The sequence below is a fragment of the Myotis daubentonii genome, chromosome 1 (assembly GCF_963259705.1).
Source record: "Myotis daubentonii chromosome 1, mMyoDau2.1, whole genome shotgun sequence".
Taxonomy (NCBI): domain Eukaryota; kingdom Metazoa; phylum Chordata; class Mammalia; order Chiroptera; family Vespertilionidae; genus Myotis; species Myotis daubentonii.
The window spans coordinates 52,852,872-52,879,749 of record NC_081840.1 but is presented as its reverse complement, the minus strand read 5'-3'; the positions used below and the strand labels follow the sequence as shown (position 1 = coordinate 52,879,749).

The 26,878-nt window shown below is 40.8% G+C and overlaps 1 protein-coding gene, 1 non-coding gene and 1 pseudogene across 6 annotated transcripts in view; all 3 read left to right on the top strand.

Annotated features, from left to right (window-relative positions):
• Positions 1 to 26,878, top strand: part of TCF12 (transcription factor 12) — a 370,918-nt gene that overhangs the window by 245,652 nt on the left and 98,388 nt on the right. For all 5 annotated transcript variants that reach the window (XM_059700173.1, XM_059700160.1, XM_059700181.1 and 2 more), the window contains one exon: positions 19,425 to 19,560. In XM_059700173.1, coding sequence (XP_059556156.1) covers positions 19,425 to 19,560 — 136 coding nt within the window. The remainder of the gene's footprint in view (positions 1 to 19,424; positions 19,561 to 26,878) is intronic.
• Positions 20,541 to 23,202, top strand: LOC132236764 (peptidyl-prolyl cis-trans isomerase A-like; annotated as a pseudogene).
• LOC132223350 (U5 spliceosomal RNA) lies at positions 25,047 to 25,161 on the top strand. The gene has a single exon (XR_009450465.1). It is a non-coding gene; the product is annotated as a U5 spliceosomal RNA (small nuclear RNA).

Here is a 26,878-nt window from a genome sequence, read left to right as displayed (position 1 = left end):
TGAAAAACAAATACATATCTATCAACAAGTGAATCTAAAAATCAAGTGAATAAATAATCTGATGAACAGAATAAACTGGTGACTATAATAGAATCAGGGGCATAGAAAGGGAGTGGACTGACAATTCTCAGGGGGAAAGGGGTGTAGGGGTGTGGGAAGAGACTGAAAAAAATCATACACCTATGGATGAGGACAGTCTTGGGGGGGTGAGGGCGGAGGGTGGGGTGGGAACTCGGTGAGGGGAGCTATGGGGGCAAAAAAGAGGAACAACTGTAATAATCTGAACAATAAAGATTTAATTTTTAAAAAAAGTAAAGAGTGGACTTGGAGAATTTATGTTACCTCACTAGTATAAAGTAAGGTCTCAGATAAAGCTATAGTAATTATGCAGCACAGAACTAGCATGGCTAAGAAATATGGCATTAGAATAAAATAGAGCCCAGTACATCCACACTTACATCGTTTGTTTTCTGATAGGGCTGTATATGCAAAGCGGTCCCTAAACACCAGAGGTGCCAAGAGACCAAAGAACAAGCAGACAAGTCCAGCTTGTCGGTTTAAAGACAGTAATAGTGGATTTTTATACAGATAGCAGTCTCAGGTGGTAGCAAGACTAATGGATCCTCCTACCTTCCACCCCCCAGATGAAGTACTTGTATCTCCTAAGCAGTGAAAATATGTGAATAATCAAAAGAACCAGGTGTGGGAGGCTCTGGTGCCGGAGTGAGTTCTGAGATCCCCTCACCTGGAGATAGCGACAGGAGTCCTGTGAACAGCCCAGAACTCTGTGTGTGCATTTCAGAGCAGGGAAAGGGGTCCAGGTTCACCCAGATGTCAAGGTGGTGGAGTATTAGCTTTGCTTTAAGATGAAGTCACTTATGTTCCACACATAGTTAGATTTTTAACAGTGTTTGCTGAAGTAGTCCAATGTCTAAAGGACAGTTTTTTGAACAAAGATTTTTGAACCACAAAAGAATGCAGTAACAAGTGGATATGCATACAGACAAATATGAACATCAGTCCTTTTCTCACACTAAACACAGAAAGTATTGAGGATCGAACCTAGACCTTAATGTAAAAGCTAAAACTGCAAAAAGATTTAAGAAGAAAACAGGAGAATATCTTCTCAATTGGGGGGTAAGCAAAGGTTTCTTACACAGAATAAGGAAAGAAATAACCACACAAGAAAACATGGTAAATTAGACTTTGTCAAAATTAAAATTTTCTGCTTATCAAAAGGCATAGGTTTACCCTCAGTAATCAGTTGGTTAGAGCAGCGGCGGCCAACGGGTGGTCTGCGGACCACTGGTGGTCCGAAAAGTTGGCAACCGCTGGGTTAGAGCATTGTCCTGATATACCAAGGTTGCACATTCAACCAATGAACGTATAAATAATTGGAACAGCAAATCTTTCTCTCTCCCCCCCTCCTCCTCTCTCTCTCCCTCTCTCTCTCTCTCTCTCTCTCTCTCTCTCTCACCCCCTCACCCCCACCCCCACCCCCTCTCATTAATAACTTAAGAAGAAAAAAGGCATAGGTTTCAAAAAATTAGACAAGCCACACTCCTTGGAGTCAATATTTATAAAGCACATATCTAACAGGACCCATATTCAGGATTTAGAAAGAATTCTTACAGCTCTGTAAAAGATTACCCAAGACTGCTACAGTTTTTCTCTTCATGGCAGAAGATTTAAGTGCAGTTGATAAACAAATTTCCAGTCCCTTGTAGACTTGTAATTCTGTGGTCATTTCAAGAACAGCATCATTTCTACTTGGTAGCATGATTACAAGCTCCTACATAAAAGATACTATGGTGTAGGTACTTCTTTCTTTCCCTCCCTCTTCCCACAATAAGGCTTCTCTCCTAAGAGAACAATTTTCCTTAGCCAGTGAGAACTGGCAGTTTTATAATTTGAACTGTGTTACATAATGGGGTGATTTCTGACATTATATAGAGAGAAACCCTAAAGGATAAGGACAATAGAATAATTATCCAGCCTGAGATACCCATAAGAATATGAGAAAGTCTTGCTGCTATAGGGAGGAGTTTTCCTCAGCCCTCTCAGAGTCCCTGGCTAGGTCTGAAAAGCAAACTGACAAAGATTAACAGGAGTAAAGCATACATACTTAATGAAAGTTTTACATGACACGAGCCTTCATTAGCAACTGAAATGCCAGGTTTGATGAAGAGTGGGCATAGTTGGGGAGGAATATGATAGGTTAACAAGGATAAGGTAAATTGGGGAAAATTTAGCAAGACCTTTTTGTTAGGATTTTTCTTGGCATCCCTCTGTCTTTAGAGATGAGGATGCTCCTTTCCTCCAGGTATATTAAGGGCATCTCTCACATTGAAGATGATGTGGCCTGCTTCAGGGAAGAAGGGCTTGGGGGCAAGGGGTTGGGGTCAGCTTCCTGCTCTGGGAGTTGCTCATACTTCTCAACCAAGGATGGTGTATCCTGAACCCATTACTGCTTTTACATTTTAAGTTGCTAAGACAATATTTAATGCTTTTAAAATGATTTCAGTAACCTAATTGTTTAATCTCTATTGATAAGAATTATTTTACATTGCTATCAGTTATCTACAACTTAACAGAGTTATAAAATAGTTCCCATGATTAAGAATCAGGTTCCTGGAAAGATATACTAATACTCTAATCCAGATTTATAGATTTCCATAAATTTAAATATAAGTGTGTTAAGCATCCGAGGTGATTTGCTCTATTTCAAACCTATTTCTAATCGAATAATAGATTTTTGCACTGATTTTATAGGACTAACTAGAGGCCTGGTGCACAAATTTGTGCACCAGTGGGGTCCCTTGGCCTGGCCTGCAGGATCAGGCCAAAACCAGCTCTCCAACATCCCCGAAGGGGTCCCAGATTGCAAGAGGTTGCAGGACATGCTGAGGGACTCCACTGGGGCACGATCGGAGCTGGGGAGGGACACAGGAGGTTGGCCAGCCGGAGCGGGGCCACAGGAGGGCACCAGGACATGTCCAGCCCATCTCACTCAATCCCAATTGGCCGGACCCCAGCAGCAAGCTAACCTACTAGTTGGAGCATCTGCCCCTGGTGGTCAGTGCATGTCATAGTGAGTGGTTGAATGGCCTTAGCATATCATTAGCATATTATACTTTGACTGGTCGGCTGGACACTTAGCATATTAGCCTTTTATTTTATATAGGATTAGAGGCCCGGTGCACAAAACTTTGTGCACTCGGGGGTGGGGGGTCCCTCAGCCCGGCTGTGCCCTCTCGCAGTCCGGGACCCATCAGGGGATGTCCACCTGCTGGCTTAGGCCCGCTCCCCGGGGGGATCAGGCCTAAGCTGGCAGTCAGACATCCCTCTGGCAGCCTGGGATTCTTTGGGGGATGTCCACTTGCCAGCAGGGACCAGGCCTAAGCTGCAGTTGGACATCCTTAGCACTGCTGAGGAGGCGGGAGAGGCTGCCACCATCACTGCTGTGCTGGCAGCCGTCAACCTGGCTTGTGGCTGAGCAGAGCTCCCCCTGTGGGAGCGCACTAACCACCAGGGAGCAGCTCCTGCATTGAGCGTCTGCCCCCTGGTGGTCAGTGTGTGTCATAGTGGCCAGTCATTCCCAGTTGTTCTGCTGTTAGGGTCAGTTTGCATATTACCCTTGTATTATATGCCTGGTGCATGGGTGGGTGCCGGCTGGTTTGCCCTGAAGGGTGTCCCGGATCAAGGTGGGGGTCCCGCTGGGGTGCCTGACCAGCCTGGGTGAGGGGCTGAGGGCCATTTTCAGACTGGCCACACCCCCTTCAGGGTGGGGGTCCCTGCTGGAGTGCCTGGCCAGCCAGGGTGAGGGGCTGATGACCGTTTTCAGGTTGGCCACACCCCCTTCAGGGCAGGGGTTCCTTCTGGGGTGCCTGGCCAGCCTGGGTGAGTGGCTGACTGCTGTTTGCAGGCTGGCCATAGCCCCTTCTGGGTGGGGGTCCCTGCTGGGGTGCCTGGCCAGTCTGGGTGAGGGGCTGAAGGCTGTTTGCAGGCTGGTCAAGCCCCCCAGCAGGGACCCACACCCTTTGAGGGTATGGCCAGGCTGGGTGAGGGGCTGATGGCTGTTTGCAGGCTGGCCACAGCCCCTTCAGGGTGGGGGTCCCCGCTGGGGTGCCTGGCCAGCCTGAGTGAGGGGCTGATGGCTGTTTGCAGGCTGGCCAAGCCCCCCAGTGGGTCCCTCACCCCATGAGGGTATGGCCATCCTGGGTAAGGGGCTGATGGCTGTTTGCAGTCTGGCCACAGCCCCCAGCCACCCAAGCTCCCAGTGGAGGCTGGCTGGAAGCAGGTATCTGGGATTTATTTATCTTCTATAATTGAAACTTTGTTGCCTTTAGCCGAGGCCACAGCCAGCCAGGGCAGGCGGGAAGCTTGCCTTCCTCCATCGCCGGGGCAACCAAGCCTCCTGCTTGCTCCAGCTCCGTGGCTGCCGGCCTCCATCTTGGTTGGGTTAATTTGCATATAGTCGCGCTGATTGGCTGGTGGGCTGGCTTGGGGCATAGCGAAGGTCAGTTTGCATGTTTCCCTTTTATTAGATTAGAATACACAAATCTGTATTCCATAATGTAATGTATACATTGTATTTTACATTTTATGGGCTAAATTTTTGCAATTTTAGTGTTATTTTTAATGAAAAGAATCCCTTATTCCCTAAGGACTATTGTGCCCTTAATAACTAAGGCATTTCCAATTCACAAAGATTTGTTGCAGCTTTCATTGTAAGTCGACCAAATTCATTTTTACCATTTAAATGTTTCATCTTTTTGTTGATGCTTCTTTCTTACTGGGTGAAAAATGTCAAGGAAACAACCACACATTGCAGGTTTTGCCTAACATATAGAATCAAATCAACAAATTTTTGTTTGTTTTACATGAATAAGGAGCTGGGCCAGGCAACAGAATAAAAGAATTAATAGTATCAGTCCTTAAGAAGCTTACATCCTAGCTGTGTACACCCAGAAGATTAACTGAAATGATAAAACAATCCATAGCAAATCTCAAATAAGTAGTATAGATATAAGAAAAATGAATGTGATCTTGATATAGAGAAGATTTTGCAAAGGAAAATGTAGAACTCTCAAATCTTGGAGAATTGGTAAAATTTGACAGAGTAAAGAGGACATCTTGGGGAAAGATAGCATATGACTAATGAAATAGAGGCAGTAATATTTTTTAATACATTAATATTGATTTTAGAGAGGAAGAGGGGGAGAGAGAGAGAGAGAGAAAAAAACAAAATATCAATGATCATTGATTGGCTGCCACCTGCATCAGTGATTAGCTGCCTCCTACTGGGGATTGAGCCTGCAAGCTGCGCTTGTGCCCTGACTGGGAATCAAACCAGCGACCTCTCTTGGTTCAGGGTCAATGTTCAACCACTGAGCCACACCGGCAGTGCAGAGGCAGTAATATTTACCACATCACGGAATTACTTTCTTGATTTTGTCTTACCGAAACTGTAAACTTTGTGAGGTCAGAATCATTGGCTACTTATTTGTTGTATTTCACAATTATCTAGCTGTATGTTTGACAAATAGAAGGTATCAATGAATGCCTTTTAATGTTTACAAGAAAAAATAAGTGAATAGTAGTATTTTAAAAGAAAAAAGTCAGTGTATTTTAAAATAAAATAAGTGAATAGTAGTATTTTTGTTTGGCTTGAATTAAATATTTACTCAAAGGAACAGTGTGAGATCTTTGAATTTTAAGGACAATGCTTGAAGGATTCATATTTTACCCTGTAAGGGTTTGGAATTGGACATATGGCATGATGAAAAATACAAGTGTTTCTTAGAAAGTTGAGCTCTGGCTCAAGATATACAAGAGAATTTATAAACTGGAGACAAGGAAACTATTTGAGACATTATTGTTGTAAGCCACGTATGAAGAACAGTAGGATGAGAGGTAGTTTAGGTTATCATGTAACAACAGCACATTGTAGGTATTAAAACATAATTTTTTAAAATAGGTAAAATTATGACTCTTACAGATATAAAAATGAACATGTATATAGATTTTATATCATCAGTGTAGAAATGTATAAGGTATCAGAACCAATTCAAAGGAGAATCTAAAAACATTCAGAATTATGGAAATTAATTTTCAAATGGAGGCAAACATTTTTTTTCCCTTTGTGGAGTATGGTAGAGATTTTGAGGGTGAGGGAGGATTGTTCATACTTTCAATAGACAATTTTTTGCAGGTCCCCTGATAAGAATGATTTTGCATTGCTATCAGTTATCTACAACCAACAGAGTTATAAAATAACTCCCATAGATTGAGAATCAGGTACCTAGAAAGATGTACTCTAGACCAGGGGTCAGCAAACAATGGCTACCTGCCAAATATCCCCACCCCTTTACTTTTTTTTTTTTTTTTTTTTTGGTAAATGGTTTTTTTGGAAAATAGCCTTGCTCATTTGTTTACATATTGGCTATGGCTCCTTTCTTGCTACAGAGATGGATTTGAGTGGTTACAACAGAGACAGTATTCCCTCACAGAGCTTGAATGAATGTTTTTTGTTTGTTTTTTAAAATCCAGCCCACAACCCAGGCATGTGCCCTGACTGGGAATCAACTGGCAATCATTTGATGCACAGGACAATGCCCAACCAACTGAGCCACACTGGCCAGGGCGAGCATGAATGTTTTCATCAGAACTGACCAACAATCTATGCTAAATAATACACAATTTTCCATCAAAGCACATTTTTTTCCTATGCAGATATGTATTTCTGAGAAGAGAATCAAAAGGCTTTCATATGTAGGCAGTCATATACTGGCCTGCTGAGAATTAAAGAAACATTTTCAAATATTCGAAGCATAATTTGTGTTTTCTCTCTAATTTTTGAGGTTAAAACTGGACAGTAGGTCCAGGAGTTAAGCAATCCTGATTTTAACTTAATTTAAGAGTGTTCTCATCCTATATAATAAAAGGCTAATATGCAAATCAACCAAACAGTGGAAGGACCAGTCACTGTGACACGCACTGACTACCAGGGGGCAGACACTCAACGCAGGAGAAACCCCCTGGTGGTCAGTGCACTCCCACAGGGGGAGCGCCCCTCAGCCAGAAGCCAGGCTCACTGCTGGTGAGTGCAGCGGTGGAGGCTGCCTCCAAGGCAGTGCTTAGGATGTCTACTGACAGCTCCAGGACTGCAAGAGGGTGCAGGCTGGGCTGAGGGGAACGCCGCCCACCCCCCCTCCCCCAGGACACAAATTTCATGCTCTGGGCCTCTAGTAGTATATAAGGTAGAACCTTGGTATGTAGTGACTTCCTTACTGGATGTGCTCGAGCAGAGGCTAGACATTCGCTTCAATGGGATTTTTATAGTAGAAGGATTAGAGCATCTGTTGTTTGAAATAAAAGACCTTAATATGTTCCTCCAATTTCATGAGCTCTCTACTGACAAGTACAAAGCTTTCTGAAAGGTATTGTTGATCCATCTGAAATTAGAGACCAGAAATTACTACTGACAATAATCTACAAGGTTTTACATGCACTTTAATTTTTATTCCAATAGTACTCAGCAGACTAAATGTAGAAGCAAATATTTGAATTGATATAGTGGTCAGGTGTGCAGGCCAATTAGATAGGCTAATTGTAATGCATATGATGGCATACATCAGACTCTTCCTAGTGCCAGACATTGTGTATAACACCTTACATATATTTCATTTGGTCCTTGAAATACTCTCTGAAAAAAATGTGTTGTTGTTGCTGCTATTGCTGGTACTATTTTTCTTTCTATTTCACAACCAAGAACCTGAACTGTCAGGGGTTATACAATTTATCCAAGGTTTCATAGTTGATAAGTGAAGTGAGGTAATGATGTGATAATGGTTAAAGAAGTAGACTTTATGGTCTAGTTTTTGAAAAAAGGAAATGAAGCCATGATTAAACTTTGGAACTGGAAAAGAAAAGGTCAAGATATTGGATGTGTTGAGGCAAAAGAACAAGTGTAGTCAGGAATTAGGGGACAGTGGTGCTGTAAGAATAGGTTATCTCAGAGTTGAATATTGTACTGAAAATTTTCAGAAGTCATGTTGTTCCCAGTAGTAACAATATCCTTTTGGGAATAAATTATTCGATGGTGGTTAGAGGATTGTTAGAGTCAGGAATATTAAAGAGACATAAAAGTTGTATTTTGGGTCAGTGTTGAAGCTATCCATGAGATTATTTATTGATGCAGTAGCATGTCAAAGGGCCATATACAATGGTTGGCACACAGTAGGCATTCAGAAAATGTTTGGATTTGAATCCTGTGATCTAGGAGAAAGCTCATTAGCAAGAGGAATAAGCCATCAGCTGCCTGCTGAGTGAGCTTCTGGGATTGTGAGTTTGAAACATAGGTAAAATAAATTGTTTTGTGGGAAGAAAGTCTCATTTTGAAGTGTCTGGCAGTAGGCAATTTTAATTTCCTGCTTCTGTTAAAAGGCCAGAGAGCATTATATTGTACAGGGGAATTGGCAAGGGGAAAAAAATCTTCATTGTTTCTGTTTCTGCTCTTTCCATATTACTTACTAATTATACTTTTGGTGGTTCTTAGTACTTTTGGGGAACATTATTTTAAAAAGTCAGTTTATTCTTTTGCAAATTTATTTTGGGAGAAAAATGTCTACTAAATAATGGCTAGAGAATAGACACCATTTCAGAATATAAAATTAAAACAGAGGTGACCACAGACTTGATATTACATGATAATAAGGGATTGTTGTCAGTTTTGGGGGTTATAACAAGAGCTGAAAGATGACAATAAATGAAGCAAGCAGGAGCAGAATGCTGAGTTGTTGAAGCTGAGTGAAAGGTACATGAAGGTTCCTTGTACTGTGTGTTTTTCTACTTTTGTTTATATTTGAGAATTTCAAAAATAAAAAGTTTAATTTCTTAAAGATGTCCAGTATAGAATGTTTCAGTTCAAAAAGTATTGCATGCCTAATTATATGCCTAGTACTTACTAATATTGGGGTTTGTGTTGCTCTTAATTGTATTCCGGGAAAGGCAAGGGATTGGGAAGAAGGGGGTACTCAATAACTAGATGTAAAAAGGTAGTGGCTTCAAAGTATTAGAACCTCTGCTGAAATTCTTACCACTATTTAACACCATTTCCACAAAAACAAAAGAGAAATGACATTTATCTCCTGTTCTTCTAATGCTGTTACACTTCACACAGTTGGCTCCTTTGTCTTCACAAAAGAAACTGCTCAAAGGCTTCCTGGTAGCTTTGCAGATGCTTTTCAGAAGGTCCTGTTTAACAAGGAAGTTTCTACATGCAGAATTCAGAAAAACTCAGTTTGGAAGAAGACAGAGCATGCCCATCTCTGCCTTCAAGAAATCCCTTACAGCACTTTTGGAAGTAGGGACTCTCTTTATGGAAGCCTATAAAAGCCTAAAAGAAAGTTATTCTTAGTGCATAGTTGCAGTTATTTAAATATTGGATATATTAAAATGGCTTTTAGTTAGTTCTCTTCATAGTTCTTTTATTTTCAAGAAGTCTTTCTTTTATTGATCTACATCCCAAATCTCTACTTTGATATATTTTCATTGGCTGATGTCGGGTTTGGGAGAAAAGTTCAGAAAGAAAAAATTCTGAGAGGGAAATATTAAGATGATAAAATTTCCCTCTGTTGCTGATAATTAAAGAAGATTGGTAAACTTAAATCCTAAGATTACTATGTTTTGGTAATTTAATAGTATATAGGTAGTTTCTTTTTTCTCTTTTTCAAGATAGATTGGGTTGATTGCATTGGCAGGATGCATTTGATGGATGACTGTCATTATCTTCTCAAACCTGCATGACACTTTAAGTATAGAAAATAATAATTAAATTTTCAAGAGACAGTCTTAAGATGATAAGATTTGGGACTTGTAAAAGACCAAGCATTAAAGTTGGCTAGTAGTGGTTGGTGTGTTTTTATTGACCTGGGAAAGGAATATAGAAGCATCTTAGGTTTCCTTTTACTTTGTTTCCCTGTAAATCTCCATTCTCCCCTCCCCCCAATTAATATCTCATCCAAAGTGTTGGTAATGACTTGGAACTATTCAGGTTGCACAAAGCACTTAATGAAATCTTGTCTTAGACAAAACACTAGAGAGGATCATAATTAATGTCTCATTTTCTGCCAGTTGCTATTGATTACTCATTCAAGATTCTTTTGTTCTCAGAATGATAACAACTGTACTTAGCATCACTATCTAATGAGATTCTCAGGATAGAATTCTTTAACAACATGCTGATAATTGCTAACATATCCCTAGAATTTCAATGTAAATTAATTTGCATCATAATACAATTATTTCACAAATGTCAGTGTTTCCCAAATTTGGATTTTATTGCAGTCTGTTTTTTAATTATTTGTTGAAAATTAACAGAAGACTGGTTATTATTAAAGCCCAACATTTATAGTTTGCCCTAAATTCCCCTTCATCCTCTGAGAGTTTTGCTTGTGACTCCAGGTGAGAGACTTCTTTGTCACTCTTCAGTTCCGCTGTCATAATTTCTGAAACTTCAAATGGACTTACAGATAAACTCTGCTGTGATGTTTCTAAATTAAAAGGACAGTTGCAAATATGATAATACTGTACTCATTTTGATTTTAGAACAATTTTGTTTCTTCATCCTTCAGTGACAAATACATGGTGCAATATAAAGAATTCAACTGAGAAATCTTAACAATTTATGTACTCTATTTTATCATGATTGTTTTATACTTTTCTACATTCTCCTCTCAAAAAGAGAATGGCTGTTCGCTTTTATGTATTGAAACTGCATACTACTTTGGGGGTATATTATAGGTATGAAATTAAGGAATTCTGCAGAATACACATAGAGCAGACGTTCCAGGGGTCCATATTAAATATTTTTGAGATTATGTGATTATAACATTAGGTATTCTCCATCTTTTTTTTTTTTTTTTAGAAAACAAATTAGTGATGAGTTCTTAATTTTTAGTAATAAATGAGGCTAATAATTTTAGATGTAGGGTTAATTAGGTCTTTATTTAAACAAGTTATGGATATCAAAGTATATGTAGTACATTGTTGGGGCTAAGCCATTTAATGGTAAAAAGCAGTTCTTAGGAAACAAGCCTATGTTTTTCAAGATTTCAAACACTTTTCTCTTTTAAAGGTAAAGAATATCCAAATTATTAAATTGTGAATTAAATTCTGAATTCTCCTGGCTATTGCAGTACTATTTTTACATAGAATGTTCTTTTGCTTTCTTATTAAATCATATTTAGAGTACCTTCTAATACAAAAATTAAGCAGTCTCATTGATAAATCATGTTGGCCAAGCCCCCTACTATATTTGAGTCCTTTACTTTTCAGTCAATATTATCATGAAGGCTTACATTAAATAGTCTTTTCAAGTTCACATTTTAGAGTTGGGAATTCTCAAGCATATGAAAAAGGAGAGAACTTGAAAAAAAATTATCAAATAGGCTACATTAAGTTCCTTATAAAGAAATGGGTGGTTTTATTTACTGCCTAGAGGTTTGTCATATGTAATTTAAAATGAAACTTCGCTTGATGTAGGTTTTATTACAATAATCTAGGTTATATTAGTGTTTCAAGGATAACCCTACATTGATTATTCTTCAGTAATTAGATATATTTTGCACAGATGAGGTTCTAGATGATTGTAAAAATGATTCTTTTCTAAGCATGTGTAAGAAATGTAATACTATATCTTTTCAGAATTTTAATTCTGCCTTGAATAAGACAGCTAAACAGGATAAAACTGCTTTGCCTAGTTCTATATCCTCTGGGATACTTGTGTATTCTTTTTGCCTGAGATACCTCCAGGACAAGATCAGTGGTAATCAATAATGCTTCTTATTTGTTTTAGGCAGGCAGAAAATCAATAACATGAGTTGTTATGTAATTTATATAGGGGAAAATAATTTATTATGTGTGTTTTAGTGTTCCAAAATGCTTGAAGAATCAAAGGAAAAATACATTATTTTGTTCGTGGGAGGGAGAATATAAAAATATTAGGCTTATAATAGTTTAGCCCTTAATTTTTTTAGTCACACATTCCATTAGTTTCATGGATATTATTTCCTAGATTGTCAAGTTCTTGGGAGAAAACCTTGTCTTAAACTTCTTCTTTATTTCTTTTTTTAAAAAATTCTTTATTAGTTAAGATATTCTTTATTCTTTATTAATTCTTTATTACAAATGTGTCCTCATCCCCCCATTAACCCCCATTCTCCCTCCCCCCCCCCCACTCATGCTCTCATCCCCCTGTTGTCCATGTCCATTCGTTTGGCTTATATGCATGCATACAAGTCCTTTGGTTGATCTCTTCCCCTTACCCCCTCCCTCCCCTACTTTCCTTCTGGGGATTGATAGTATGATCGCTGTTTCTCTGTCTTTGGATCTGTCCCTGTTTATCAGTATACTGGAGGCCTGGTGCACAAAATTTGTGCACTGGTGGGGGGGTCCCTCAGCCAGGCCTGTGCCCTCTCGCAGTCTGGGACCCCTCAGGGGATGACCACCTGCTGGCTTAGGCCTGCTCCCCGGGGGATTGGGCCTAAGATGGCAATCAGACATCCCTCTGGCAGCCCAGCAGCCCTCGGGGGATGTCCACTTGCCAGCGGGGAGCAGACCTAAGCTGCAGTCGGACATCCTTAGCACTGCTGAGGAGGCAGGAAAGGCTCCCACCACCACCGCTGTACTGGCAGCCATCAGCCTGGCTTGTGGCTGAGCAGAGGGTAGCTCCTGCATTGAGCATCTGCCCCCTGGTGGTCAGTGTGTGTCATAGTGACCAGTAATTCCCAGTCTTTCTGCTGTTAGGGTCAGTTTGCATATTACTCTTTGACTATATAGGATAGAGGCCTGGTGCACGGGTGTTGGCCAGCTGGTTTGCCCTGAAGGGTGTCCTGGATCAGGGTGGGGGTCCCGCTTAGGTGCCTGGCCAGCCTGGATGAGGGGCTGATGGCTGTTTGCATCTGGTCGCACCCCCTTCAGGGTGGGAGTCCCCACTGGGGTGCCTGGCCAGCCTGGGTGAGGGGCTGAGGGCATTTTCAGGCTGGTGGGCGACTGAAGCTCCCAACCTCTCCTTATTTTCTTTTTTTTTTATTCTGGGATTTATTTACCTTCTATGGCTGTCACTGGAGCTGAGGGCTGGCTCCAGCTCTGAGGCCCGGCTCCAGCTTGAGGCCTCAGCTGATGAAAGCAGGTATCTGAGGTTTGTTTGGCTTCTATAATTGAAACATTGTTGCTTCCAGGGCTCAGAGCTGGGCCGCGGCAGGCAGGGAACCTTGGCTTCCTCCATCACTGGAGCAATCAAGCCTCATGTTTGCCTCAGCTGCGTGGCTGCCGGCCACCATCGTGGTTGGCAGTTAATTTGCATATCGCCCTGATTAGCCAATGGGAAGCGTATTGGAGGTACGGTTAATTACCCTGTTTGTCTTTTATTAGATAGGATGTTGTTCTCTGTAATCCACAAATGAGTGAGATCATGTGGTATTTATCTTTCTCTGAATGGCTTATTTCACTTAGCATAATGCTCTCCAGTTCCATCCATGCTGTTGCAAAAGACAAGAGTTGCTTCTTTTTTTCCGCAGCATAGTATTCTATTGTGTAGGTGCACCACAGTTTATTAATCCACTCATCTGCTGATGGGTACTTAGGCTGTTTCCAAATCTTAGCTATGGTGAATTGTGCTGCTATGAACATGGGTGCATATATCCTTTCTCATTGGTGTTTCTGGTTTCTTGGGACATATTCCTAGAAGTGGTTACACTGGGTCAAATGGGAGTTCCATTTTTAGTTTTTTGAGGAAGCTCCATACTGTTCTCCACAGTGGCTGTACCAGTCTGCATTCCCACCAGCAGTGCAGAAGGGTTCCTTTTTCTCCACATCCTCCCCAACACTTGTTGTTTGTTGATTTGTTGATGATAGCCATTCTGACAGGTGTGAGATGATACCGCATTGTCGTTTTGATTTGCATCTCTCGTATAATTAGTGACTTTGAGCATGTTTTCATATGTCTTTCGGCCTTCTGTATGTCCTCTTTCGAAAAGTGTCTATCTAGGTCCATTGCCCATTTTTTGATTGGATTGTTTATCTTCCTATTGTTAAGTTGCATGAGTTCCCTGTAAATGTTGGAGATTAAACCCTTATCGGTGATATCATTGGCAAATATGTTCTCCTGTAGTGGGTCTTCTTGTTGTTTTGTTGATGGTTTCCTTTGCTATGCAAAAGCTTTTTATTTTGATGTAGTCCCATTTGTTTATTTTCTCTTTAGTTTCCATTGCCCTAGGAGCATTATCAGAGAAGAAATTCCTTCGGCATATGTTTGCGATTTCGCTGCCTGTGGATTCCTCTAGTATTTTTATGGTTTCCCGTCTTACGTTTAAGTCTTTTATCCATTTTGAGTTTATTTTTGTGTATGGTGTGAGTTGGTGGTCTAGTTTCATCGTTTTGCATGTATCTGTCCAATTTTCCCAACACCATTTATTGAAGAGTCTGTCTTGACTCCATTGTATGCTCTTGCCTCCTTTGTCAAATATTAATTGGGCATAGTGGTTTGGGTTGATTTCTGGGCTCTCTATTCTATTCCATTGATCTATATGTCTGTTCTTGTGCCAGTACCAAGCTGTTTTAAGAACAGTGGCTTTGTAATACAGTTTGATATCTGGTATTGAGATCCCACCTACTTTGTTCTTCTTTCTCAGGATTGTTGCAGCTATTCGAGGTCTTTTTTTATTCCAGATGAATTATAGAGAACCCTAAAGACTCCATCAAAAAATTATTGGACTTAATAAATGAATTCAGCAATGTAGCAGGATAAAAAATTAATGCCAAGAAATCCATGGCATTTCTTTACACCAATAGTGAACTTACAGAGAGTGAGACTAAAAAGGCAATCCCATTTACCATCGCACCAAAAAAATTAAGATACCTAGGAATAAACTTAACTAAGGAGGTAAAAGACTTATATGCGAAAAACTACAGGACACTGAAAAAAGAGATAGAGGAAGACATAAACAGATGGAAGAACATACCGTGTTCATGGATTGGTAGAATCAACATCATCAAAATGTCCATACTTCCCAAAGCAATCTATAGATTCAATGCAATCCCCATTAAATTACCAACAGCATATTTCACAGATCTAGAATGAACGTTCTTCTTTATTTCTTATAGTATTAAGAAATTTATTTTTAGTTAATAGGATAAAGTATCATCTTGTGTTCTTAAAAAAGGAACAATTTCTTCTACATTTACTTTGCCTAATTATATAGCTCAAGATACAGATTAAATAGGTTATTTCTATGATTAGGACAGCTTCTCCAGTTTGCGGGGGAACATTAAGATTCAGTATAGAGTAAGACAGAGTGTTTATTCCCTAACCACATCTCCATATTTGTCTCTAGTAAGGAAAAAGTTTTTAGCAGAACTAAAATTGTTAGCAAGCACATTTTTTTTGTCCCAAAAAGCTTATTCTCCTCCCCCTGCCCCTTTATCCTATGCATCTGTGCAAAGTCTACCAATATGTATTCTGTGGGCACCTCAGCTTTAGGACTGTTATCCACCAAATTCATGGACAGGTCACTTATTTTTTTCCAAGTTAGCAATCTTATAAATGGTAATTAGGTTCGTTGACTATTGTAGAAGTCTTGTTGTATTGAGAAAGAAACTTCTGAAACAGACCTAGATTCAAATTAGGGTTCTACTACTTGCTATCTGTAAAACATAAAATTTACATAATAATTAAGGTCGTAGTAACCATTAACTGAGATAATACATTTGAAAGTGTGCTTCTGAATCCTTGATATTTATTCTGATTTTATCCAACTTTTTATTTTGAAAAAATTGCAAATTCACAGGAAACATGCAGTAATAGTACAATGAGCATCCATGCCCTTATTAACCAAGATTCATTAATTAACATTCCACCACACTTGTATAATTCACCATTCCTTTTCTTTCACTCAATGTGTGTTTATATGTTTGGATGCTAAAGGTAGGTTTATACAAAAATACTTACATTTGCTTAATCATTTTGAGAAATAAGTTGTCATATGTCAATTTATTCTTGACTTAAATTGAAACAGTTTGAATCTGTCACACTCCTCTCAGGATTTAGCCTCTAGTTGTCAACCCTCTTTCAAGGAGCCTGTCTGTCCTCTTTGCTGCTTCTAACATCTTTGATTCAAGGCACTCAAGATCTCCTACCTTAGAACAAAGAGTTTGTGCCCAGGAAACAATTTAAAATGTCATTCATCTTATTTTTATTCTTTTGTGATACTTAGAATGTGGTAATCATTTTTTTTGTTTTATTTTGTTTTCACTAGGTTCTACAACCATGCTTAGTTTTATTTAAATCCTTATTTACTTCTCCCAGCAACCCTGTAAACTAATTGATAATACATCCATTAATAGAAAAGGAAACAGATGTATTAATGTTAGATAATTTACCCCGGATCATACAGTCAGGATTCAAACTCAGGGTAGCTAACTATGAAGCTCATGCTATTTCAGGACATACAGTTTTTGGAAACATTTCATCTACTTTTAGGATTATAAGAAATGAGCTTTTCTATTCATGACAGATTATTTTATGCCTCTGTTAGTCTTTATTATGACTACTATTTGACTTCTTTGAAGAAATAACTCACTGGCTACATTTTACTCATCTGAAAGTTTATCTGTTGTAGCACAGAAGCAACCATAGCTAATATATAAATGAATGGGTGAGACTGTGTTCCAATAAAATATTTTTGAAACAGGCCCAATTTGACCTGCAAATTGTTGACCCATTCTATAAATCATTATCTTATATGCCCATTAGAATTTATATGCCAAGGAAATTTATAAGGAGCACTGTTAAGACACATATGAATACCCAGTTCCTCTCATGTATTTGTTTGTATATGTACAGTGACCAGTTTCATACGTGCCTTCTATATGAGAAAAAGCATATGAAGTAATAAATACAGCAGATGCCTGAAAATATGATATGAAAGGCAGTTTTGCACTGAGCAGGGAACATCCTAAAAGACTGTTATTTAAAGGAAAATTTCAAGGTACATGACCCCTGGCCTCAAACATGTGGTAATAATATGTCCCATCCAGCACACTGAGCCATATTTTGATTGCTGTTTGAGGAATGTTGAATGTGCCTAGTCTGGGCAAAAAAGAAAGAAAAACACAAAGCATACATGACAATGAAATGTCAGTACCACTTTGACATAATCAGATCCATTGCTAAAGGTTTGCTATAGAAATAGAAAGAATACATGTGCTGTTTACATTTATATTGATTTTCTCAATTTTATCACTTCTCCTAGATTATTATTTTAAGGGGTACTGCTTCTCCTTTATGTCTGATAATTACATCTTTCTTTATTTTTTTCATCCTCACCCAGAGATATGTTTATTAATTTTAGAGAGGGAGGAAGGGAGAGAAAGAGAGAAACATCAATCAGTTGCCTTCCCATTTACACCCTACCAGGGATCAAACCTGCAACCTAGGTATGTGCCCTGACCTGGAATTGAACCATCAACCTTATGATGTATGGGAGACATTCCAACCAATTGAGCCACCAGCCAGAGCCACATCTTTCTTAATCTGTTGAACCTTGTATCTGTTGGAATTTGTGCACTTAATGCTAAATAATTACATTAATAATACTATGTAGTCTTTTCATGTACACATCATATTATCTGGTGATTGAAATTTTCTTTTCACTTTTCTCCTTTATCAAGAAGAATTTACCTTTTGAGGAGTCTGGAAAAAAAAATTTAATTATAACCATTTCTAAAAGATAGAATGATCTTTACCTGGTTTAGTACTTTGAGTACTTAATGTATGCTTCAGCATTGTTTTTTGTTGTTGTTTTTTTTATTCTTTATTGATTAAAGTATTACATATGTCTTCCTCTCCCCGGCCACTCCCACCCCCTAGCACATGCCCTCACCCTCCTAGTGTCTGTGTCCATTGGTTATGCTTATATGCATGCATTCAAGTTTTTTGTTTGATCTCTTATCCACCACCCCACCCCACCACCCCCTGCCTTCCCTCTGAGGTTTGACGGTCTGTTCAATGCTTCTCTGTCTATGGGTCTATTTTTGTTCATCAGTTTATGTTGTTCATTATATTCCACAAATGAGTGAGATCATGTGATATTTATCTTTCTCTAACTGGCTTATTTCGCTTAGCATAATGCTGTCCATGCCCATCCATGCTGTTTGTGCTTCAGCATTGTTGAATAGGCTTTTAAAAAAAATGAACTATCAAGTGAAGATGAAAAGACAATATAAAACATGAGATGCAGGAAAAGCAATAATTAGAGGGAAATTTATAGTTATAAATGCCTACATTAAAAATAAGACAGGCCCTGGCCACTGTGGCTAAGAGGTTAGAGCGTCAGCCCGAGCATCTAAGTGTCTTGGATTCCATTCCCTATCAAGGGCATATACCTGGGTTGCGGTTCTCTTCCTGCCCCCAGTTGGGGTGCATGCGGGAGGCAACCAGTCTATGTGTGTATCTACATCAATGTTTCTCTGTCTTCCCCCACCCCTTTCACTCTCCGAAAAGCAATGGGAAAAATATCCTCATGTGAGGATTAACGAAATAAATAAGTAAATGAATAAATCAGTAAACAGGCTATGGCAGTTTGCCTTAGTGGTTAGAGTGTCGGCCCATGGACTTAAGGGTCAGGAGCACGTATGTACCTAGGCACATGACTTAATTGCAGCATATGCAGTATAGTAGGGTGTGATCACTCTTAACCTTTCAATTTGAGTTAGCACAAATGTGGTGGTGAAAACTATTCTGCAGTAATCTGACATATTGTCCTCCATTCCATTTTACAAGAGACTTTGATAAACTGAAAATATATCCAGAATCTGTGTCAGGGACCGTAAGGAGGATATTCAAACCCTTTAGGAGACACTGTTGAAGATGACACCTTATCTAATCACTGTTTAAGTGTGGGAATTTTTGGTGATTCCTACCAAAGGAATAGCTAGCCCTGAAAATACTGGTGGTCTTCAAACAATGAGAGCTATCCAGAAAGAGAATAGGAAAGGAACAAAATTGATGCATATGTGGTCATGAAAGCATTCAAGCAAAGACTGGGTGGCCCTTTTTTTTTTTTTTTTCTTTAACATTCTTGATGATGAATGGATAGAGCCACATAGTAACTAAAGTGTCTTTCAGCCTTAAAATTATATGGATCCACATAATTATTAGAAAGTAGGCCATCCACGGATGGGGGGAAAGAAATATATGCTTAAATAAATGGTCTAATTGAACTCAAATAAGTACTTATTGGATGCTTCTTAAATTCAAAACATTGTTGAAGGAACTATAAATAATTTAGAAGTATTGAAATTTTTAGGTTTGGGTCATTATCAGTGGGAACATAACTTGTTTCCTTGGCCTTGTTTTATAGTCTAGTCTCCTGAGACAAGATCTAGGGCTTGGAAGCCCAGCACAGCTGTCTTCTTCAGGAAAACCTGGGACACCATACTACTCATTCTCCACCACAAGTTCCAGGAGAAGACCACTCCATGACTCTGCGGCACTTGGTGAGTGTCTCACAGACAAACCCCATCCTACAAATGCTTCTCCCGCCCTTAGTCTCTTCTGGCTAAGAAATTTGATTTCTTGGGTACCACGTTGATATTGGGGCTTATTTACATAAAATAATATATCTGTTAGATATTTAATAAACAATTTAATACTGTTGTTTGGTCATCAGTATAGGAGGGACTAAATAACGAAAAACAAAACTTAAAAATGAAACTAGTTTTTCCTCATAAAAATGTCTGCTCATGTTTTTTGTTTTTTTTCTGCTCATATTTTTTACTAAAATTGACATAATGCTGAACAGTTTACAAAGTGGTTTTATATACATTCTCATCTCATCAATACAACGTCCTGCTAGGCCGTGGATACAATACTAGATTGAACATAAAACTGAGGCTCAAAAGAGGACACATTCATATAATTAGTAGGTGATTTACACAGGATAAAATTTAAGATTTTCTGACTCCAAGTTCAATGTTCTTTGCATATTAATTGCTTCTACTCCCTACATTTTCTAAAAATGAGGTAAAAGTAAAAATGTAAAATTAATCATATTAAAGTGTACAATCATATTAAAATGTACAGTGGCATTTAGTGAGGCAGGGGGTCCCGCGGGGGTGAGGCCGAGGGAGTCCTAACGAAGCATGCCCGGAGTCCTAACGAAGCATGCCCGACTCCGGAGAACAGGTTCAAAGACGCAGATCTGAGTTTATTGTGTAAGTGCAGCAACATATATAACATTCCAGACCAATCAAACGTTTACACCATCCTTAGGGCAACCAATGGTAGGAAAGATCAGGGTACTATGTAGGGGCTCTAGGGGGCTTACTCAGGCGGGCGCTGCCACTTCCCGGTGTGCCGAGGAAGCTTGTATAGGCGGAGTGCGCTCATCATGCCATTGCATCTGCCACTGCATTGAGATAAATCTCCTGAGCTCTTCCCACAATTTAGTATATTCACAATGCTGTGCAACTGTTATCTCTGTCTAGTTCCAAAACATCACCTTAAAAGGAAACACAGGCCTGGCCAGTGTGGCTCAGTGACTGAGCGTCGACCTATGAACCGGGAGGTCATTGTTTGATTTCCAGTCAGGACACATGCCAAGCTTACAGGCTTGATCCCAGGAGGCAGCCAGTCAGTGATTCTCTGTCATCATTGATGCTTCTATCTCTCTCCCTCTCTCTTCCTTTCTCTGTAATCAATAAAAACATTTTAAAAAATGCAAACCACCTTTAAAAAGGCAAAAAAAAAAACGGCAGTACCTATTAAGCATTCAACCCTCATTTTCTTTATACATTGCCTAACCAAGCCAATCTATTTTGTGTTGCTACTTACAGCAAGGTTCAGGTGTATTCTGATGCCTTATCTAATCACTGTTTGTGGCATTTTTGGTGATTCCAACCAAAGAATCCTGTACAGGAAAATTGAAGTTGTAAAGCATGTTTACATTAAGGTAGACCAGCTTGTAAAAAATATATAATCTAGGCTTTGCAGACGCCACCGTCCCGGAGCCGCCGGTGACCAGCCATGGTGAACCCCATTGTGTTCTTCGACATCGCTGTCGACGGCGAGCCCTTGGGCCGCGTCTCCTTCGAGCTGTTTGCAGACAAAGTTCCAAAGACAACAGAAAACTTCCGTGCTCTGAGCACTGGGGAGAGGGATTTGGTTATAAAGGTTCCTGCTTTCACAGAATTATTCCGGGACTTATATGCCAGGGTGGTGACTTCACACCCATAATGGCACAGGTGGCAAGTCCATCTATGGGAAGAAATTTGAGGATGAGAACTTCATTCTAAAACATACAGGTCCTGGCATCTTGTCCATGGCAAATGCTGGACCTAACACAAATGGTTCCCAAATTTTCATCTGCACTGCCAAGCCTGAGTGGTTGGAAGGCAAGCATGTGGTCTTCGGCCAGGTGAAAGACAGCATGGATATTGTGACAGCCATGGAGCGCTTTGGGTCCAGGAATGGCAAGAAGATCACCATTGCTGACTGTGGACAACTGTAATAAATTTGACTTGTGTTTTATTTTAACCATCAGACCATTCCTTCTGTAGCTCAGGAGAGCACCCCTTCACCCCGATTTGTTTGGAATGTTCTGTAATCTTTGTGCTCTTGCCACAGTTCATTGGGTTCCATAATTTCCTTACCCCTTCCCAGTCTAGCTGGATTGCAGAGTTAAGTTTATGATTATGAAAAAAAAACCTAAACAGTTGTCTGTCAAAAAATATATATAGATATAGTCTACCACAAGAAAGTATATCTGCCTTGGCCAGTATGTTTAGTGATTAGAGCATCGGCCTATCGACTGAAAGGTCTTGAGTTCTATTCTCATTCAAGGGCGTGTACCTGGGTTGCAGGTTCGATCCCCAGCCCCAATGAGGGCATGTGGGAAAGCAACCAATTGATGTGTTTCTCTCACATCAATGTTTCTCTCTCCCTCTCCCTCCCATCCACTCTCTAAAAATCAAGGGGAAAATATCCTCAGGTGAGTATTAACAACAACAAAAAGTATGTCATAGTTATTTATTCCACAGATATTTGTTGACTGCCTCCAATTCCACAAATATTTGTTGTCTGCTTCCAATTTATATATCTACCTCTGTAAAACCAATATTTTGGTGAAATATCCCTAGTTTCTGGGTCTAAAGTATGCTTTGAGGGTAACAAAGCGCACAATAATGGCTTGTCATGTTCAGCAGAGAGCTGTGATTAGTTGTTCCCAACTCTCAGTATTGTGGGTGATTTATGAAAAAAATTAATTGTAAAGTGTCTTTTCTCCATCTCCACTTTTGTTTCCCACCAAATGAGTTAGGGTAGGAGCATTCATTTGAGTCTAGATATGTTATTGCCACTCTAGAAAATAATTTGTTAGTATGTTACGTGAGTGAGTGTAACAAAAAACACTACTATAGACCAATATACTATTATGAAAAGTTCAGGGATAAAATGAACTATTGAAATAACTGGAAAGGGAGGGGATAAATTTCATAAAAACTCAAATTTTTCAGAAATTAGTGCTTATATCTTATTCATTTTCATGTTGATTATGATAGATACTGTTTATTGTTTCCATGTCAGGTACTATGGTAACAATAAACAGTATCTATCACAATCAAAATCTATGAGATTGTAATATTAATCTCTTGTTAGAAATGAGGAACCATGACTGAGGAAGCTAAATAACTTATTTATACTAGAGGCCCGGTGCACGAATTCATGCACGGGTGGGATCCTGAGGTGGGTGAGGAGGGCTGGGACATGATCACCCCTCCAGGCTGGCGGTGGGATGCCCTTGCCAGCCCAGGATCCAGATCCATCCCGCTGACGTTTGCGCCAGTTGTCAGGAGCCACATGGCAACCACTTTTATATTGTTTCTTCCTTACTGAGCATCTAGGGAGGGGAAGGTGGTTGCGGTGCCTGAGGCCGACTTCCAGGAGGCCGGCCACACTGTCAGGATCATGCCGGCAGTGCTGATCCGTTGGTGCCTGGCCTGTTCTCTGGAGATTGGACCTGCAGGACTACTGAGGGAGTGAGTGGCTGCCGCTGGGCTGGTGGGCCACTAGGACTGGTCAGTCAGCTGAGTGGTGCTCCGCTGTGGGAGCACACTCACCACCAGGGGGCAACTCCTGCGTTGAGTGTCTTCCCCCTGGTGGTCAGTGCGCATCATTGCAACCGGTCAGTCTAGTTGTTACAATCGTTTGGTCGTTTGGTCGCTTAGGCTATTATCTATATAGACTAGAGGCCCGGTGCACAAAAATTTGTGCACTCGGCGGGGTGGTCCCTCAGCCTGGCTTGTGCCCTCTCGCAGTCTGGGACCCCTCGGGAGATAATGACCTGCTGGCTTAGGCCTGCTCCCGGGTGGCAGAGGGCAGGCCCAATCCCTAGGTGCAGCCCCTGGTTTGGCTCAGAGCAGGGCATTGGGGGTTGGGGCACCGCCCACTGTCACACTCAAGGTAGAGTCGATGGGGAGGTTGCGGCGCCACCCCCTGTCACACACAGAGCAGGATCAATCGGGGTTGGGGAGCTCCCCCCTGTCACTCACAGAGCAGGGCCAATCAGGGGTTGGGGAGCTCCCCCCTGTCACGCACAGAGCAGGGCCCATCAGGGGGTTGAGGAGCTCCCCCCTGTCACTCACAGAGTAGGGCCGATAGGGGAGTTGGGGCACCGCCCCTGTCACACAGAGCAGGGTGGATCAGGGGGTTGGGGCGCCACCCTCTATCACCCACAGAGCAGGGCCGATCAGGGGGTTGGGGCGCCGCCACTGTCACACTCAGGGCATGGCCGATGGGGAGGTTATGGCTCTACCCCATCACATACAGAGCAGGGCCCGTGGGGGGGGGGTTGGGGCACCGCCCTCTATCACCCACAGAGCAGGGCGGATCAGGGGGTTGGGCACTGCCACTGTCACACACAGAGCCGCAGGGCGATCAGGGGGTTGGGTCGCCGCACCCTGTCACACACAGAGCCGCAGGGCGATCAGGGGGTTTGTGCACTGCCCCCTGTCATGCTGATTCCGGTGCCAGGAGGCCTCTCGGCTCTGCTAATCCTGGTGCTGGGAGGCCTCGCGGCTCCGCTGATCCCAGTGCTGGGAGGCATATTACCCTTTTACTATATAGGATAGAGGCCTGGTGCATGGGTGGGGGCCAGCTAGTTTGCCCTAAAGAGTGACCTGGATCAGGGTGGGGGTCCCCACTAGGGTGCCTGGCCAGCCTGGGTGAGGGGATGATGGCTGTTTGCAGCTGGTCACACACCCTTCAGGGTGGGGGTCCCCACTGGGGTGCCTCGCCAGTCTGGGTGAGGGGCTGAGGGCTGTTTTCAGGCTGGCGGGTGACTGAAGCTCCCAACTGCTCCTTTTTTTCTTTTTATTCTGGGCCAGCTTTAGCTTTGGCTCCAGCTCTGAGGCCTCTGCTGCTGAAAGCAGGTATCTAGTTTGTTTGGGTTCTATAATCAAAACACTGTATCAACTCCAGCTCTGAGATCCCACTGGCTGAAAGCAGGTTTCTGGGGTTTTGTTTAGCTTCTGTATTTGTAACAATGTTTCAAACTGCAAGCTCAGAGGCCGGCAAGGCAGGCGGGGAACATTGGTTTCCTCCGTCACTGAAGCAAGCAAGCCTCATGTTAGTTTCAAGCTGCCTGGCTGCCTGCTGCCATCTTGGCTGGCAGTTAATTTGCATATCTCCCTGATTAGCCAATGGGAAGGGTAGCGGACGTATGGCTAATTACCATGTTTCTCTTTTATTAGATAGGATAGCTAAGACTTATGGAGGCGCACTCATGTCCTGTATGTATACCATTTAGTGGATCAGTATTATTCTATTCTTCATTGTTATTTCTTAGTCTTAGTCACTCTTACTTGGCATTGCTGTTATTCATAAAATCTCAGAGTTAAAAGGAACTCAGAGGTCATCTACACCAATATCAGTATCTTCAAATTATTTAGATGCTTTAGGCAGTCAACATTCTACAAAACAGTAACAAATACTCTGGTTTCTCTTTAGATCGCATAAATCTTTCGCCTTTTACTAAGGATTTTCATAGAGAGGAACAATTCTGAGTTTTGAACCAATTTTTGAGGCCTTGAATCTGCAAGGTTAAAAAAAATATCCAATTTATAATCATTTTTCCAGATTTAATGTAAACCTAATACTAATGGCTAAAATTTATTGTGTTACTCTCTTTAGGCAGTGCCGTGAACCTGTTTCATGTATTATCTTTATTACAATAACTCGAGGAGGTATATCCCACTTTTCCATCTTAGGTAACTGAAGCTCAAGAGGTGAAGTAACTTGCCTAAGCTCACATAGTTGCTATATGATGAATCTGAAATTTTAATCCAGCCAGCTTACTCTCTTAACTATAACACTTTGAACTCTTCTGAAAGTAAAGTGGGAATTCCAAAGTCATGATTTTAAATGTCAGGTTATGTATGTGATTGTATAGTGGCAACTAATGAAGAAATCAAAATATGTGAAAATGTTCTACTTAGTCCTAAACTAAATAGCAATATCTTCTAATAATTACCCTATAATGGAATGATGGGCTCCAAACTTATAGGAGCAGTACATTGGACTCTCTTGGTTTAGAGTGGCTTTTGCTCAAGGGACGCTGTATTAGTTAGTTGTGAAGAGTCGGGTCCTAGAAAACCTTCACACAAAAAGCGGAAATTTTGCCTGTAAATTTTATAAATATACTAGAGGCCCAGTGCACAAAAATTTGTGCACTCGGGGGGGGGGGTTCCCTCAGCCCAGCCTGTGCCCATTCACAGTCCAGGACCCCTTGGGGATGTCCATCTGTCAACTTAGGCCCACTCCCCAGGGGATCAGGCCTAAGCTTGCAGTCAGACATCCTTCTAGCAGCCAGGGAGCCCTTGGGGATGTCCGACTAAAGGCTTAGGCCCCCAAGGGATCAGGTCTAAACCATTAGTTGGACATTCTTAGTGCTGCCGTGGAGGTAGGAGAGGCTCCTGGCACCACCACTACGCTGGCCAGCCATAAGCCAGCTTCTGGCTGAGTGGCACTCCCCATATGGAAGTGCACTGACCACCAGGAGGCAGCTCCTGCATTGAACATCTGCCCCCTGGTGGCCAGTGCGCATCATAGCAACCGGTCATTCGGCCGTTCAGTCAATGTGCATATTAGGCTTTTATTATTATTATATAGGATGTCCCTATTTCCCCCCTTTTGCCCCCTCTACCCAGCTCTTGCCCCCCCACTTCTCTCTGGCCATCACCATATTGGTGTCTGTGTCCATGGGTTGTGCATATATTTTCTTTGGCTAATCCCTTCTTTAAATTCACTTCTTTAAATTTGTATTTTCAGATAAGTGCTTATAACTGCACTATTATATATTTTCTATTATATCATTTAGAATTAAGATATTTTTTAATTGAACCCTTGTAAATTTAAGCACAATTTAATAAATTATGCTAGAAGCAATTAGGAGATTTTTCATGTAATCCAGATACATTTCAATTAATATTTTATTAATTTTTAAATTTTTTAATATTTTAATTTGAAATAATATCATACATCTAAAAAAACTATAAAATACTACAGCATATTATATATACCCTTCACCCAGTTTCTTAGGTGTTAATAATTTAAACATAACCATTACACAACTAACAGAATTTGGAATATATTTTTCTTATAATCTCTTTAATGTTACTTAATCCATTTACTTTGTTTTTGTTAATCTTCACCCAAGGATATTTTTCCATTGAATTTTAAAGAGAGTGAAGGGAAAGGGAGAGACATATTGATTGGTTGCCTCCTGCACATGCTTTGATAGGGACTGGGGATCAAGCCAGC